We start from the raw sequence: 15860 nt of genomic DNA on the forward strand, positions 1-15860 counted from the left end.
GGTTTGTTCTAGAATCCTGTGGCGAGTTTATGGCCAGCATAGTTCGTTTTTTTGACATTTCCCCAATAAACAGAGGCAGGGTAAAATCAGGATCAGCTCACGGTGGGGATATCTTGAGTGGGTTGAGTCAGAGGACTGGGATGGTTGTCCGTCCTCAGGTCTAAAGCACCTGTGGCAAGATCAAAAGGCTCATCCTTTAGGAGATCTGGAGCATGCGCTAGGAAAAGACTGGAGGATATCCCCATCCTGAGAGACTGTACAAATAAGAGCAGGAAGCCGACCTATTAATAGGCATTGTACCAGCAACTTCACTACTTTAAACCCAGACAAATACACTTAAAACTATTTTCCTAACAACAACATTGGAAATATATTGCCTGCCTTCTGCTTCCACTTACACAGTGGCAGAGGTATGTGCAGCTCAGTGGTACCAGCAGAGGTTTTTATGTCAGAAAAATGGCGACCTTTCTAATTTGTTCAGAAATCTTTCCATGTTTTACTTTATATGGGGGTGGGCGGGGGTCCACAATCTTTCATTCTACCACCTTCCCCAGCCTCTATATTGCTACCAACAGAATGGTGTCGAAAAATTGGAGCTCTAATTTTTTTTTCAAGACTTTATACATTTTATACTTTACAATAAAACATAACTCAATAATACAATGTTCAGAGATACTTATACAAATTCAACATAGTAACTTTATCAGAATACAATGAGAAGAGGATAGAAGGTAAGATGAACAAAATAGAGAGAAAGCAATAGACAGCAAAAGAAACAAAGTAAAAAGAGTAAAATTACAAAATCAAAGAAATGAATCTTATGGGGATGCGAATAAATAACTAAGCATAAAGTGCATTAAATGCACCCCAAATCCTTTCATATTTGTCAAGTTGGTCCTTTGCATTAAAGGATACCTTCTCTCTCCTAGGCAGTAGGGACAGACTCTGCACCCAATCCTCAACATTGGGGGAATTGTCACTATTCCAAAATTTCAGAATTTGCTTCTTAGCTAGAAGAAGGGCTCTATACACCCAGAACATTTTACTGCTAGAGAGTCCAATATTTAACAGAAGAAGACCTAACACCAAGAAGTGGACCTCTGGGTATAGATACATCCAAAATTAGTTCCATTCTCTGAAAGACACCATCCCAAAATAGTTCTATCTTACCACATAACCACAACATATTGGTCTGTATTGCCCGCCTCTCTTTTACAATTCCAACAAACGCCCACATTACACAGCTTGCACGATTTCATCTTCCATGGAGACCAGTATAGAAAATGATTCATTCTTTGTTGTGTATACCTCAAGTCTAAGTCCACTTTGTATTTAACCGGACCTGTATATATGCAGTTCCATTCAATATCTGTCAAAGAGCTATTCAGATCAAAATCCCAATTCTCTCTACCACATTGTGAAGTTAACTGGGATGCAGAAGGTGTAACTAATTTATACAAAGTAGATGCAGACAAAGGTACGATCTTAGAGAGAAGAAAAATTGCAGGTGGAGCATGCATTGTAGCATTCAATGGCCAAAATAGCCTGCGAGCCACTTCAGAGCAGTGTACAGGAAGCAGGTCTAATATCAATGCTGCCGGAACAGAAGAGGATCAGAATAAGGTTGAAATGCATCTTTTTTTCCACAAATTACTAGTTACATAGAAATATGGATTACAAGATATTGATTTTAGACTTACCTGCCTAAAAATCAACTATTTGAAATGGACATGAAACACCATACTAATCTCAACTTCGAGAAGCAGGGAATTACATTCTGCCACTACAAAATCTTTTCTGAGGCTTTTACAGGAAAGGCTCAAAGCAATACCTTTTGGTGACCATGATAAAAAAAGGGTTTACAGCCTGAACACATTGGGCCTCATTAAGAGTCACCCGGTATGGAAATAACGGTGGCGGTAAACTCACCACAACCATTGTTTCCATACCGGGTGATCTCGAGTCCTGCAGGCGGAGGTGTCATTCCCGCCAGGTCTGACCTGGTGGGTTTAACACCACCCGCCTGCAGGCGTACGTGGAAACACTGGCACCATCACGAGATGGTGCCGGTTTTTCCATGGTCCCCATTCCCATTGATTCCTATGGGACTCCTATGGGACTCAATGGGAATGGGGATTTACCGAATTCCGCCTCTGGAATTCCCGGGACACCGGGGTCGTAATGCCCCGGTAATTCCGGGAATCACGGAGGTGGAATGGTAATACAAGTCTGGCGGTAACCGAGCCGGAAAAGCCGGCAGGTTACCGCCGGACTCGTAATGGGCCCTATTATGTTTCTTTTCCGGGACACTTCCATGTGGGATTTAGGCTCCGGGCACACTGGGGAAAGCCTTCCACTGGTGTCCTGGCTCTAGTGACAGTGGCCCTACCTGTGTGTCCTGAACCATGCGCCACCTGTGATTTCAATACCAGATACCTACACTTAAAAGGGACTTTGTTAGGGGGTCGCATTGTCAGAACACACAGGATTGATAAATCTGGTTAAAATGATGATACCGTATGAAGTGAAAAGAAAAAGCTTACCCTTGACTACTAAACTTTTAATACTCTATATTTTGATACATGACACTCAAAATTTCCCAAATGTAAATAATATTGATGCCTTTTACAATGTTATAGTGACCTTGTCAGAGAGAAATGACAATGGCCGCAGAATGGGCTGCTCATCCACTCATAGGAATCAACAGGGGTGTTGCTAGGTCTGGAAAGGATCTGCGGCTACGCTAATGCCGGGACTGTCAGGACACAGTGCTAGCTAGCATTTTGGCTTTAGCCCCCGAGCTTCTATCTGGGGATACAACCAAAAGACCCGGGGTCAGTGCTGGATTAAACCCTATGGAGGTGCCTAGGAAGCCGAATAAAAATTCCGCCCCCCCCTCGCAAATGATCTCCTAATAAGTTTTTGATTTTCTGCACCGCTTTATTTTGATCCATTGTCTCTGGGCTCCTACAAGGAGTGGGGTCTAAAGGCTGCTGCCTAATTGGCCTATTGCATAATCCAGCACTGCCCGGGACTAAGCCCCCCTCCCCTAGCACCGCCTCTGGGAATAGTTCACTGTCTCAGAATATGGCTGATGGACTGATTCCAAAGGAGATGTATGCCAGTTCTGCTTGGAAACATTCCTCTGATGTGCTGCAGCTACATTCTGCCAATCCACTTGAAACCACCATGTATTGCAACCTGCGGGACAGGCACCAGCCAATCACAAGAACAGGGACAGAATACAACAATGGAAGCCTGCGTAGCATTCCAGCTGCCAGAGTTTACCCCACAGGCCACCACAGTATATCTGGCTAGCTGCCCCTTCCTGTCCCCTGCAGGATAACCCCAGACACCAGCTCACCTAGGCCAAGGGGATCTTCCCATGCAGCACTCTTCCCACCATATACCTCGTCTTGTCATTTCTCTGACACCATCTGTTGCCCCTCGGCTCACATCAATAGAAATAGTCCAGCTTCCTTCACTATTTCGGGGGCAAGACCTCTTTGTATTTTTTAAGGGGAATCAGAGTTGATTGTATGTGGAAAGATGATCCCCGTTCCAAATAAAAGTACATTTGAACGCTGGGTGTTGGGCCAGGGGAGGGCTTTGCCAGTCTGGAATGATACAAGCCCATGGTTAAAGTCCTTACTTTGCACAGGGCCATCACATCAGAATAGCAGACCGTTACTGGCTGGATAATCCTGCCCCCACCCCATGAACACCATATTGCTAAGTGGAGGTGGGAGAGTATGGAATGTGTGTGTGTTTCTTTTTTGGTTCCTTCCCTATCGCAATCCCCTTAACTTTAACTTGGCCTTTAATCACCTCAAAACACGTAGTAGGTGAACATGTGTCTGACTACTTCCCAAAAGGTTAATGGCAGTCACCTGCTTAAAAGGGGAGAAGGATGAAAGAGTGGCATTAGAAGTAGCAGCCAACTCTGGCCCCATCACAAGGCAGATAGCATCACATTTGACTTCACCTAAAGGAGCATAAGCCCTTGCAAGGGCCAGGCAAGGCCTTCTTCAGAAAGAAGTTGAAATCCTCCTTCTTGTACAGCAAAAGTGAGATAACAATTTTAATCACAAACTATAACGCTTTTATATAATGGTTGCTTCCACAGGTCTGGCTTTTTGTGGCAGTGAAAATGAAAGGTGTCACTACCACCAAATTCATTGGTAGCTCTACGATTAACCTCAGTAGGATGAATGTCGAGTTTGACCTGCCACCATTCCAACCTCGCCCTGCACGCTACACAGAGATCTCAGCAGAAGTGATTAACTCTAGGAGTTCTCTAAATGGATTTTGCGGATTGGTTCATCAGCCTACTATTAAGAGCTCCACTTTTTTCTATCTGATGTTGTGGTAGATGCTCAGCTCCCCAAGCTACCCTTAAGAAATCAGATTACTCTAGTTAGGAAACTATGTTCGCGTTTCTTAAAGCAAGTCTTCATTCCAAGCATTTTATAATTTAGTGGATGCCCAAAATTACGCTTTGGTGAATTCCCTACATCGACGTTAGCAATTTGATGTCTTCCCATTACAAGGCAGCCAATGCCAAATGGTGGCTGTACTGGGGGGTGTGAATGTGGGGCAAGGTAATGGCTACCTGGGGCATGTCCCAGGAAGAAGTTAAGGATGAAGGGAGCAGCGCAAGCGGCCACTGCCGTTTTAAGTGCAGCCCCCCTTGTAACTTAATAGCGATGCTAGGCATGGCAGCACGGCAACTGTAAAGTACCCGCTTGGTATCCCCAAGTTTTGGGAACTTTAAAAAAAATGCAATCATAGAAATGATCTTGATTCAGTGGGTTGGGTTATATGTCATGTTATTTGCCATTTGTGTAGCGCCTACTGCCATTGTCATTGCTACGAAGCACCATTGTGGATAAATGTCCTTCGGAAGACCGTAGTCTGTGCAAACATGTAAATACAATTCGGTGGCTATTCAATTGCTAGCAGAGGTGACTAGTTTAAAACATTAACAATCATGCAGCACATATTGCTAAGGTAGAGAGAATACTTCTATGTCACAGACTATGTGACAACAGGACCACATTTTTTGTGGGACTCGGCTGTGTTTTATGGGTTGCAGTGCAAGAGGGGAATGGGGATTATAACTAGACTATCAATCTCTAGGGCAACTGTGTACAGTTGAGGGCTATGCTATACTTTACATGCAGAACACATGCATGAATCATTTCTCACATGAACTGCAAGTGCTGTATTTATTGCACGAACTGCACAAGTTCTAGTTGAAGTTCGCATGGTGCCACTTACACAGGAAGCAGGCATTGGTGACTGCAGGTTCCTTCTTAATAAGCCTGGTTGCCTATCTCGGTTACTTTGTTACACACCGTATCAATATCGGATTGCAATTATTTGCACACCAGGATCGTCTGTCTCTCCATGATGACTAATTACTGACAACCAACGGTTCGAGAATTCCATCAATACCATAGGGTTGTTTTTCTGATGTTTTCTATAAATGATTAGTATATTTATTGAGCGCGGACATATCTTCGGGAAGCAACAGGGTGCATTTCAAGACATAGGGGAAAGGACACGGTGAGGGAAGTAGAGATACAAGGGAGTGTGGAGCCAGCAATGAAGGAGATGAGGCTGTTTGGCAGCAAGGGATCTACAAGCAACTAGTGGAGGAAATCACACTGTCGCAGGTTAGGTTCAGAGTGAATGATGTCTGGACCTAGGTCTTAGGAAGGAGCAATTCCTTGAAGTGTAGGGTCTGGAGATCCTTCCTGAAATGAAGAAGCAAGGGTGTAAGAATTAGGTTCATGGGGAGGAGGTTCCAGAGTCTGGGGCCATAGACCGAGAAGGCCTGTCTTCTTCTTCTTTCCTCCTTGCATCCGCAGAGATCAAGTCTCCACATGTCCTTACCTTTGGTGGATTGTATGCCTCATGAGATGCCCATTTTCTCATTGAGTTAGCCGACAGCCTTGTAGATAATGCAGCAGGATGTGTACAAGATACGTGATGAAGTGGGAAGAAGGGCAGTTGTTGGGAAGATGTGGCTGAATTTGCTGAGTCATGCTGCAGCATGTAGGACAAACGTCCCAGGGGCGCAGGGTAGCCATCGGAAGCCATTGCAGAAGGGCATTGCCACCATCCAGCTGGGAAAGGACCTAGGCTTGAACAGCAGATCTGAAGGTACTTTCTGGGCTGAAGGGCTTGATTTTCCATTGGTTGGAAAGTTGGTACCAAGCGTTTGTATCTTCCTTGGTATGTGCTGAAGGACAAGTGTCTGTCGATGTTGAACCTAAGGGACTTGGCACAAGTGGTCAGCTGGCATGCGAAGCTCTTGAGGTTCATAGCAGAGAGCCAAGTCTAGATGTTAGGGTGTTCGGTTTTGTTGGTAAGCAGCAGGAATTCGGTCTTGGAGGGGTTCAGTTTTAGATAAGCACTGAACATGAAGGACGGGATCAATGTGATTCTGGTTTTACTGCATTTCTTTTTTTAACAGCTGGCTTTAGTGGCTCCCCACAATATCACCATTCCTGTAATTCTGTATGGCTCTGCGTCTCAGTGTATCTCAACTTCTAGGTTCTTATACTAATTACGAATCCTGGAAAGTATTAATCCAGCCACTTTGTTGTATGATGTGACGAGGTATTTATTAATAATAGTGTTACAACTACAATGTTTTATATAGCACTTGATGTCAGATTCCTCTGGTTTACACTGTAGTAATACGTGTTATTACATGATCCTAAATTTATGAAACTCCAAAAGGATGAAGAACTGAGTGGGCAATTCTGGGATTCAAAGTTACAAAGAATGGGCTGGTCCCATGGCTGAGGCAAGCAGCTATTCCCCATTGATGAATTGAGCATCTTTCTAGGCACGAGCACAAATGGAAGCAGATGCTGCACCGCACTGGGGCCCAGACAAGCATAGGCCCAAGAATGGCCCTCCATTCACAGTTGGGGTTCTTCCTTCTTTAAATCCCTACTGTGCAGCAAGCAGGTTACCGGCGCTTCTGTTTTGAAGGATGTTTAATACTGCCGTTGATGAAAGGATCTTGGATGGCTCTTACTGACTTTTTCTGAATAATCAAAAATATCCCCATCGCAAGACAGTTATTTAAAATGATAGGTGGGGCCATGTTGCGCTTGAACATGTACTAAAAAACGACTATCTGGGAGTGCACATGTCCCCTTTACAGGAGGCACACTTTTGGGGGGGATGAACAATAACCAGAGAACCATATTTTTTCCAATACTTGCAGACCCTCTAGCACAGCTTTTGGAAAAGAAAACTGCACACATGTACAGGCGGTGATGAGCAATCATCATGAACAGTACAGATTAAAATGCAAACACACACATAGATGTTGAAGTTCCAGGCACAACAAGCGTACATTGTGAAAACAGTTATGAAATTCAGAATAAAAGACTAGGTTTGGACTATCACACTCACCCCTGGAAAAGACACAATGATGACAGTGGGACAGCACATCCTCCTAAGACCAGCCAGCACTCACCTGAAGAAGCCCTTGCAGCCCTCGCATGACAGGACATGGAAGTGGTAGCCAGTGGCCTTGTCACCGCACACGGTGCATAGCTTCTCCTCTCCTTCTGGGTCGGTGTCTTCATTCTCGCTGGCTGCACAGCTGGGCGCAGGGGTGCCTGCGTTGCTGCTGCAGCTGCTGCTGTCCTCGTCGCAGGGCCTATACATGACCAGCATTCAACCCTTTCTGGCGATTTGCAGCAGGCCAAGCGAATCAACAGGGTGCCACCCTGGCTGCCAGGAATAAAAGTAGATAAGTAAACATACACGGCCTTTGGGTCATCGCAGATGTAGAAATCACAGGCAGCATTGCTTGAAGACATTTGGGGTCATTACGACCCTGCCAGTCCGGTAACAACGGTGCCGGTAAGCCTACCGGCACCGTTGTTACCAGACCAGCACACTACGAGTCTGCGGTCAGGCCTGGCGGGCGGGACGGCACCCGCTTGCAGGACTTTCCGGGAAGCCCCAGCACCGTTATTAACGGTGCCTGTGCTTCCATCATCCCCATTCCCATTGGGGATTTACATTTTTCCAGCGCCTAACTTCACGGACTGCCGGGGCTGTAATGCCCCAGTGTTTTCCGTGAAGCCAGGCGTCGGAAAAAAAAACAATTCCAGCGGCAGCCTGCAGGTTTTACCAGCACGGCTACAGCCAGACTTGTAATGAGGCCCATTGTCATTTTTACTGAATTCCCAGCAGCCTGTGTTGAAACAAGCAGCCGACTCCCGGGAAGCTGTGTTAATTATCATGGCGCAAACCAAGGTCATGCATGGGCAGCAGTGGAGAAAGTATCATATGCAAAACATTATTGACCATGTCTCAGCCAATTGGAATGCAGTGAATAACTACTGCTATTGACTGAATACCAATTAATATAACCCCAGAAACAAATATAGGGAACATCAGAAAGCATTTTTCTAGATTCAAGAAAAAGCAATGCACATTTCAGCAATTAGTGCTCCCAATAAGCACTGGAATGGCCCTTATTTTCGAATGTACATTTTTATAAAATTGTAAGAGTTGCAAGTGAGAAAACACACAAGAAGTAAAGGAAACTACATGTACATGCGCCATTTCCGTCTATCGTTCACACAGTGCAACAAACATTGAAACGCTCCAACTGAAAAAATGGGCCCCTCTGGTTCAAACAGAGGGGTCCTTTGTTTGAAATAACAGGCAAACCGGTGGAAACAGGGGCCATTTCCAGGGGCAACAGTGCGCCCAGTGCAAAAGGGTTGCCTTCTGGCTACAACAAAAAGGCCCTAAAAAGCAAGAGTTTCAAGCGGCTACCCCTCCATTCCAGCACCATATTGTTCGCAAAAGGGACAGAAGATAAATTATACACGCACTGGCTCAGACTCGCACATCATGTCATAGTTTGAAATTATTTTAATATTCTTTTCTATTCAAAACATATTTCAAACCTAAAATGGATTGTGTGAAGTACACATGATCTTGTAAGCAATAGTGATAGAGGGTTTGTCAAGGTGCCCAAAAATGAGTACATAAAGCAAATATATAACAAGGACCAAGTATCCTCTTTAACACGTGAGACAATGTGGGTGTCTCTTTTGCTGTGGAAACTCAGTTGAACTCATAATTCATTACATGACCGTACCTACACTTGTATGTTCCAACAATACATACATAAGAATAAAACAGAGAAACAATGGACAGTGACCCCATCAACTTGGTCACATCAAGACTGGCCTACACTATGTGTTTCGGCTGTTTCTTTGAGATCCGGGCATCCAGACCCAGTCTTCAGGAGTTTGCATGGGCCTTCATCAGGACGTTAAACATTTCAAAATTGGACCAGTCAGAGGATCTGTGGACTTCAGTTAAGAGTTTGGCTGCTGAAGTCCAAAAACTCACAAATGAATAAAAAAAATGTAAAGTAGACAGTAGCCATTCAGCCCAGTGTTTTATCAGATGCTCCTTTAGAAAGCTTGAATAATGCCAAGTTTGATAGTCTAAGCAGGGTCAGAGGATTCCTAAATGGTTATTTGGTACAGTTTACAAGTGAGACAAGGAAACGCGACAGATTGACTACCCCTCTCTCTTAGGTCTTTCGACAACACAGGTATAGGTGCTAAAGTACTAACACATCAATATATAGTGAATACTTTTTGCAAAAAAACGTTTATACAAGGAAAAAATGTTTCTTCCACAGACTGTTACTTTATAAAGATATAAATCATTTTAATAATTGGTTAAAAACCACATGTTATTCTATATAAAAATTGTGTGGGCTTTTTCATACATCACTCATACCTTTCATGACTATTCATACATACTGTGACTTGAGGGTTTGACAATTTAAATTTTGTTTTGGCATATTAGTTGTTAATAATATACATGACATCAGAAAAAACATTTTGTTTTTCTATAAGTCGACATATGTTTCGGCCCTTTGTACTAGTACCGCCGTTGTCTACGGTGGTCTAAGAAATTGTTATTGGGCCATCTTCAGGACAATGATAATTTTTTTGAAGCTGCACATCTTCACCTCTTTTTCTTTTCCATATGAAAAGCCAAATCTAAAAACATAAACAATACTTGTGTTACATTGTTGAACGGTCTGTACTCTTTTAGTTGTTGTTAAGGTAATGGCCAAATTACTTTACCAAGAACGAGGCACCTACCTGTGGTCAAAATATTTTATTCTGGACCACGGAGCTAAAGTTGTAGGGTATCTTCTATTTTACCCCTTGTCAGGAGCCCTATTGAAAGGGAACATTTGTAGGGAGAATTACTACCCTGCATGTGTACTTGTGTCAACAAATGAGCAGGAGACAATTTCGTTTTAAATTTCGGAAAGAAACTTACAATAGACTTCTTGGTGTAGGTGAATCTTCAGTATTCTCTACTTCTGTGCCACTTGATGGATTGTGAACGCACGGTAGCTGTTTACATGGGTGGCATCGAAAGTGGTGCCTGAAGAACAAAGGCGCGATTAGGGACCAAACTGTTGTAATCCTCTTCCAATTATTGTGAGATACACTATTGTTATGGCGATACCTTAATACACTTTGTTTTTGTGAAACCACTGATTCAGCACTGTTAATACTATTGAATCCATTGTTTCTCTAGTCTACAAATAGCTATTTCTGACGAGCAGCCGCGTGCTTGCGGTCGCGTGAACTCATATGTTTCACTGTTAAGTCGATTAATACTGGTGTTTAATTACCTAGTGGCATGTAGTAGCTTACTTAATACAAGCCACTAGTTGCTTTTACGTTGGTTTCTCTGTTTTAACTGTTCCACTGACCTTGTTGTGGTTGTGACCGTTATTTAAAGGACAATTGCCTTTAACGTGTCTGGTCTTAATTGTTGTGCAAGCTTTATTTGGGAGGAGCTCTAAAGTGTTAGTAAATGCTTACTAACGTGCCGTCGGCCAGTAGAATTTGGCCACCTGCAGAAGTCATAAGTACTGAGCAGGTGTTTCTACACGGTTAGCGATATTCGGGCTTACCTCTAGCGTTTATTCGTGGCGAACGGTGTTTCAATTCCAATCTCGTCCGTCCGTCTGTCGCTGAAAAGCTTAGCCGAGGCAGAAAGGGGGCGGGACAAGTGTATTTATATGGGTCACGTGAACGCAATACACGCGTTATTTACGTTAGTCTCTGCCGGAAACGAAATGCGCGGCCATTTGTAAACATATAGAGATTGTAAACAAACATTTCGATTATACAAATGGCATTTTAAGGGCATTGTGCTGCTGGTTATACATTTAATACCGCTATTTAACACTTTACAAGACGGATACAGTTTCTCAAGGATAGATGTTCACTTGAGTCGAACGAAATTGATTTCACTAGTATATCTTGTTGCGGAACCTGAATCAATATGATAAATATTGTCTATTGTTGCGTAGTACTTAGTTGTTAATGAAAAGCGTGCTTGTACGCTTGTAACTTATATAGATGTGTATAGAGGTGCCTAACAGCTTGGCAATCACTCGAAAGTAAGTCAAGAGCCACTCTCATATGTATGTTCTCTGAGAGCTGTTAATTGCATCTGGTCATACTTGAACTGATATTATTCTATTTTTACAAGTGTACTGTTCAGCTACACAATTGTGTTTCTGCTGGTTCTTAAATTGGGTATATTTTCAGTAACCTGGCCAGTTCAGTCTTGTCTTGGGCTATTCCGTAAACAGCGTTCTCAGACTATTTCCACAACATTAAAATGCATTTCTAGCAAGGTTTTGCCAGATGTTTGTCTGGATGTAGAGCTACCAGGATTATGCATATTTCACAAATTCAGTGGTCGAAGTGAGCAGGAGCGTGCTCCTCTACTTTTTTTAATTAAGTTTTACTGTTCCTATACTTTTATCTTAAAAAGAAACCTTTCAGGAATGGTTTCGTTTTAAAATAAAAGTGTAGGAAGAAGTTGCAACTTGCATTTTCAGTGCACTTCACTGAACGTTCACCTAAACAGCAGGTGCATGTGTTTTGGGGATTGTTGTGTGTGTGTGGGAGGGCGTGTGGTGATGGGGTTTGTGGGGAGTGGGTACAGGCCAGTTGGAACATAATTGCACTACTTCTTTCCGTACACTTTGACCACTGCACAAATTGCATTTTGGAAAGTGCAATCCCTTTACAAAAGCACAAACAAACAAAGGGTGTCATGATTTTAATCATAACTTGCACAATAGAGCCTTGTCTTCCCCTCAAAGGCAGCCGTCTAAATGACCACCGGAAGTAGGGCAGCTTTTGCACCAGGACAAGGCTCTGGAGAGAGTTGGATCACTGCTCTTAGTGCAAGAGAAACCACTACTCCTAAGCACCTGCAGGCTTACCATTGGACATCAATATAGTCCTATTGCTATGTTTAAAATATCTAGGAGCACATTCATATTACCTTTATGTGTATGATGAACATTAGAGCGTATCAAGATATTCCATAAACAGTATTATCCCTAAACCAGCAAGTATTTACACATGCAATATAGAGTATTTCATACTCATCAAGAGGAAGCACTATGCATGCTGTTACGCTCTGGTTGAGAATACATGTGTATATATATTCTTGTAGAGATGATACACATCAGATAAACTGCCCCCTTAACTACTAGCCAAATAACCTTTCCCTTGCCTTCCCCATCCTCTAGAAATAGGTGGTGCCTAGAAGAGGGCATTGGCTTATTCTAACCCTTCTCTCAGATTGAAACCCCAGTCCCACTTTGATACTGTATCTGGGGGCACTGCGAGACTATCAGCGGCAGAGACAAAGTAGCTATTGAGGGGTGCCCTAGCACCCCTATGGAGCACTTGGGGGAAAAACCACTGGCGTAGCTTAAGAGGAATCGCAGTCTCTGCGGTTGCCCTCCCGGTCCAGGCAGGAGAACACAGCACTGCAGGGTAGTATTAAACAATGTTCTAATTCCTCCACCAGTGTCGAAGATTCCCTGCGCAAACACGGGAAATCCCCGTCTAACATCATCATAGGAGATATGCCGAGATGTTCTATTCACATAACAAAAGTTGTCCGAACATTACATGAATGAAACGACACAAATACATTACTTCCTCGTCTCTCGTGTGGGCAGTTCAGCATACCTGCATTTTGAGCACAGCCTTTATTACATAATTCCCCATTACGTAGGTCTGTCTTTCGTCTGACAAATGACTTTCATGCCATTTCTTCCTTTTCTTTTCAGCTAGCCTTTTTTCTAGTTGTCGTCTGCTTCTCATCTCTTATTCAAAACACCAATTCACTTCTCAAGATGCCGGCCACCACCCGCCGCCTTGCAGTTGCGTACACAGACTATTCAGATGCTTGCACAGCACATTCCAGCAGCCCACATCTGCTAAGACCCAGTGCTGAGTCAGAGCCAAAGTACCCTTGCCTGAGTCTAACCAGCAAGTGCACCTCTCAAAGCAAAGTTTGGCATGAAACACCCTGGAACTCTTTTTCCAGTCAGCAAAAATCAATTACACTACAACCCCTTGCTACTTAAATTCTACTTACACCCTTGCCGAACACTAAGCATTCACACATGGCTACACAAACCATCTTTGGAATCTGCATAACAAATACATGCCTAATAGCCAGAACCAGACCCAAGCTCATCTCAGAAGCGTGGTACCATCAGGGCTTTAAGTGAGCTGGGGCTAGCCGGGATGGTAAAACCCGACTGCCTGCCCAAACTTCAACCGTGCCGCGGTGCGGGGTGCTGCCGGGGCTCCCTCGGCTCTCACCACCCGATGTCACGTATGCGTGCTTTGTTTAATGATCTTGTTCAGGCTTTCAGACTCACAACAGCGCTTAATTATGTTGATAACTAAATGCATTGAGGGGACTTTAAGAGTCTGAAAGCATGAATAAGTAACCTTTACAAACAGTAAAGGGGTGGGGATAGAGGCTAGCCAGAGGAACGAGCTTTCATTTCATTTTCCCCTGCTCGGTATTCGAGCCTGAGCTCTGCCGGTAATAATCCAGTGGCACATGGCACTGTGCCATCTCCTAGGTGCTGGATTGGATTTCTTTAACTCAATAGACTGATTGGTGCATAAAGCCCACTCCAAAGCAGCCCCCCTCCACGCCCAGCTTAGCAGGGATCTGCCTTTGGATTGCTGTAGGCGCAGCAGTGTTTGCAGGCCATGGGAGGGGTGAGTGGCTATAGACACAGGCATGTCCCTTAAAAGGGACGAATAGTGGGTGAAGGGAAGGGGAGGGTGCGTGAAGCTGCACGTTGTGCGGGGGGGGGGCAATGACACACTAATGTTGATCATGTAAATGCATGTTCTTTCACTGATCCCTTCGGTGTCCCTTGACATGTTGTCAGCTCTGTGGGGAGCAGTGGAGGAACGGAAGAAGGCAGGTATGGGATTAGAATTGGTGGGGTGGGCACAAGGAGGGGGCAGAAGAGAGGGTGTGCAGAGGCAACCTTGTTCCACTACTATTTGTTTACACTTCGACCAGTGATGCTAGCCTGCGAGTGAAGGGACAGCAGCAGCGCAAAAGAGATAGAAAAACATACGAGTTAGTGCCCAAATCTTCTTTTTTTTAATGTTTTAAAATAGCCTAAGACTTATGCTATTTTGTCAGTTAACTGTTAATGTGTGTAGATTGGTGATGGCGAGTATTAACATTAAAAACATGTTTTTAGTTCTACACCTTTGACCAACACGATCAGCACACTTTAGGCCACACCAATCATTTAGGTCACACACCTTCGTTTCAGATGATTTCTCACCCCACTTAAAAGCACTGGGTACCATGCTAGGTGGCAATGCCACTCACTTGCTGGTGTCCAGAGGGATCCCTAAAGGAGTGCTTGCTATAGCATTGTGTGTCGTTATTTGACAAGCCGATCCACTGGGTTCATGGATACAGAGGAACAATACTAAAATATCGCCCCGGAAATGTTGACCCTTTCATTACCGCGCCTTTGCATGGTAATAAAAAGCTGACCCACACTGACTAATGGGAGCGGGAGTTACAGGGGTGTCCCCAGCTCCCTTTTGTCAGTGTAGTGGTGGTCCAGGGCTGCAGGGGTGTCCCACGCTTCCATTAGATGGGAGCAGTGGGCAATAAAGAAGAAAAAAAAAGAAAATGAAAAAAGGACCCTACAACGCCAGTTCAGACCCACATTAGTGACCGAGAACTGACACCGCAGGGTTGGGGGAGAGACGGCGGCACACTTCACGGTGTGCCACTGAAAAAAGGTAGGTGAGTAGGGGGGAGGTGGTTGCAGGGGATGCGGGGCACAGTGATCAATGTGATCATCGTACTGTGCCATGATGGGGGTCGGAAATGTTATTGTTGACATTATGGGCAGTGCGGTAATCACGTAGATTGGATACGGCTTGCTTGCTAGATCCAGATATGCAGGACCCCCACACCCAATGCCCCCTTCCCATACCTGCTTTGTTAGCCTTACACCTTTGCCGCCTTTCAAGCATATGCTGTATGTGTGGGGTCAGTCAGTTTAACCCAACCACGGTGAAGCAGACTAGTAGTCTAGCATGGCTAGCGCATGTGTTGTCTGCCTCTCCTTATTCTATATGAATGTCACTAGAGGCCACTCTTTCTGGTTCTACTTTTTCCACTGCTGATCTCAACAGAACACAACTGAATGACACACTACACTCTAGGTGCCACTTAGGAAGGAAGCAACAGTAGGTTTGCATTAGCTTCTCACACACCATTTAAACAGGGTTATTTTCCTCTTGCAAGGTCTGTCCGACGCTTAGTAATCTGCTCCATCCTTCACCTGCTGTGTTGCCCAGCAGTACCCTGGTGTCCGGGCTCTACCTCAATCATCTGTCCCTCTCCTCAATCAGTTTCTGGTTGCTGCTTTAGGGTCCTTCCTGTCCTCC

General features: G+C 44.3%; 1 protein-coding gene across 2 annotated transcripts in view; it reads right to left on the bottom strand.

The window, feature by feature from the left end:
* Positions 1-15860, bottom strand: part of NR1I3 (nuclear receptor subfamily 1 group I member 3) — a 994139-nt gene that overhangs the window by 783975 nt on the left and 194304 nt on the right. The window contains exon 2 of one of the 2 annotated variants that reach the window (XM_069604681.1): positions 7502-7761. In XM_069604681.1, the coding sequence (XP_069460782.1) occupies positions 7502-7704 (203 nt within the window). In that variant the 5' untranslated portion in view covers positions 7705-7761. The remainder of the gene's footprint in view (positions 1-7501; positions 7762-15860) is intronic. The other variant, XM_069604680.1, reaches the window with a different exon arrangement.

Source organism: Ambystoma mexicanum, chromosome 1p (genome assembly GCF_040938575.1).
Source record: "Ambystoma mexicanum isolate Mex_15411 chromosome 1p, UKY_AmexF1_1, whole genome shotgun sequence".
NCBI lineage: Eukaryota > Metazoa > Chordata > Amphibia > Caudata > Ambystomatidae > Ambystoma > Ambystoma mexicanum.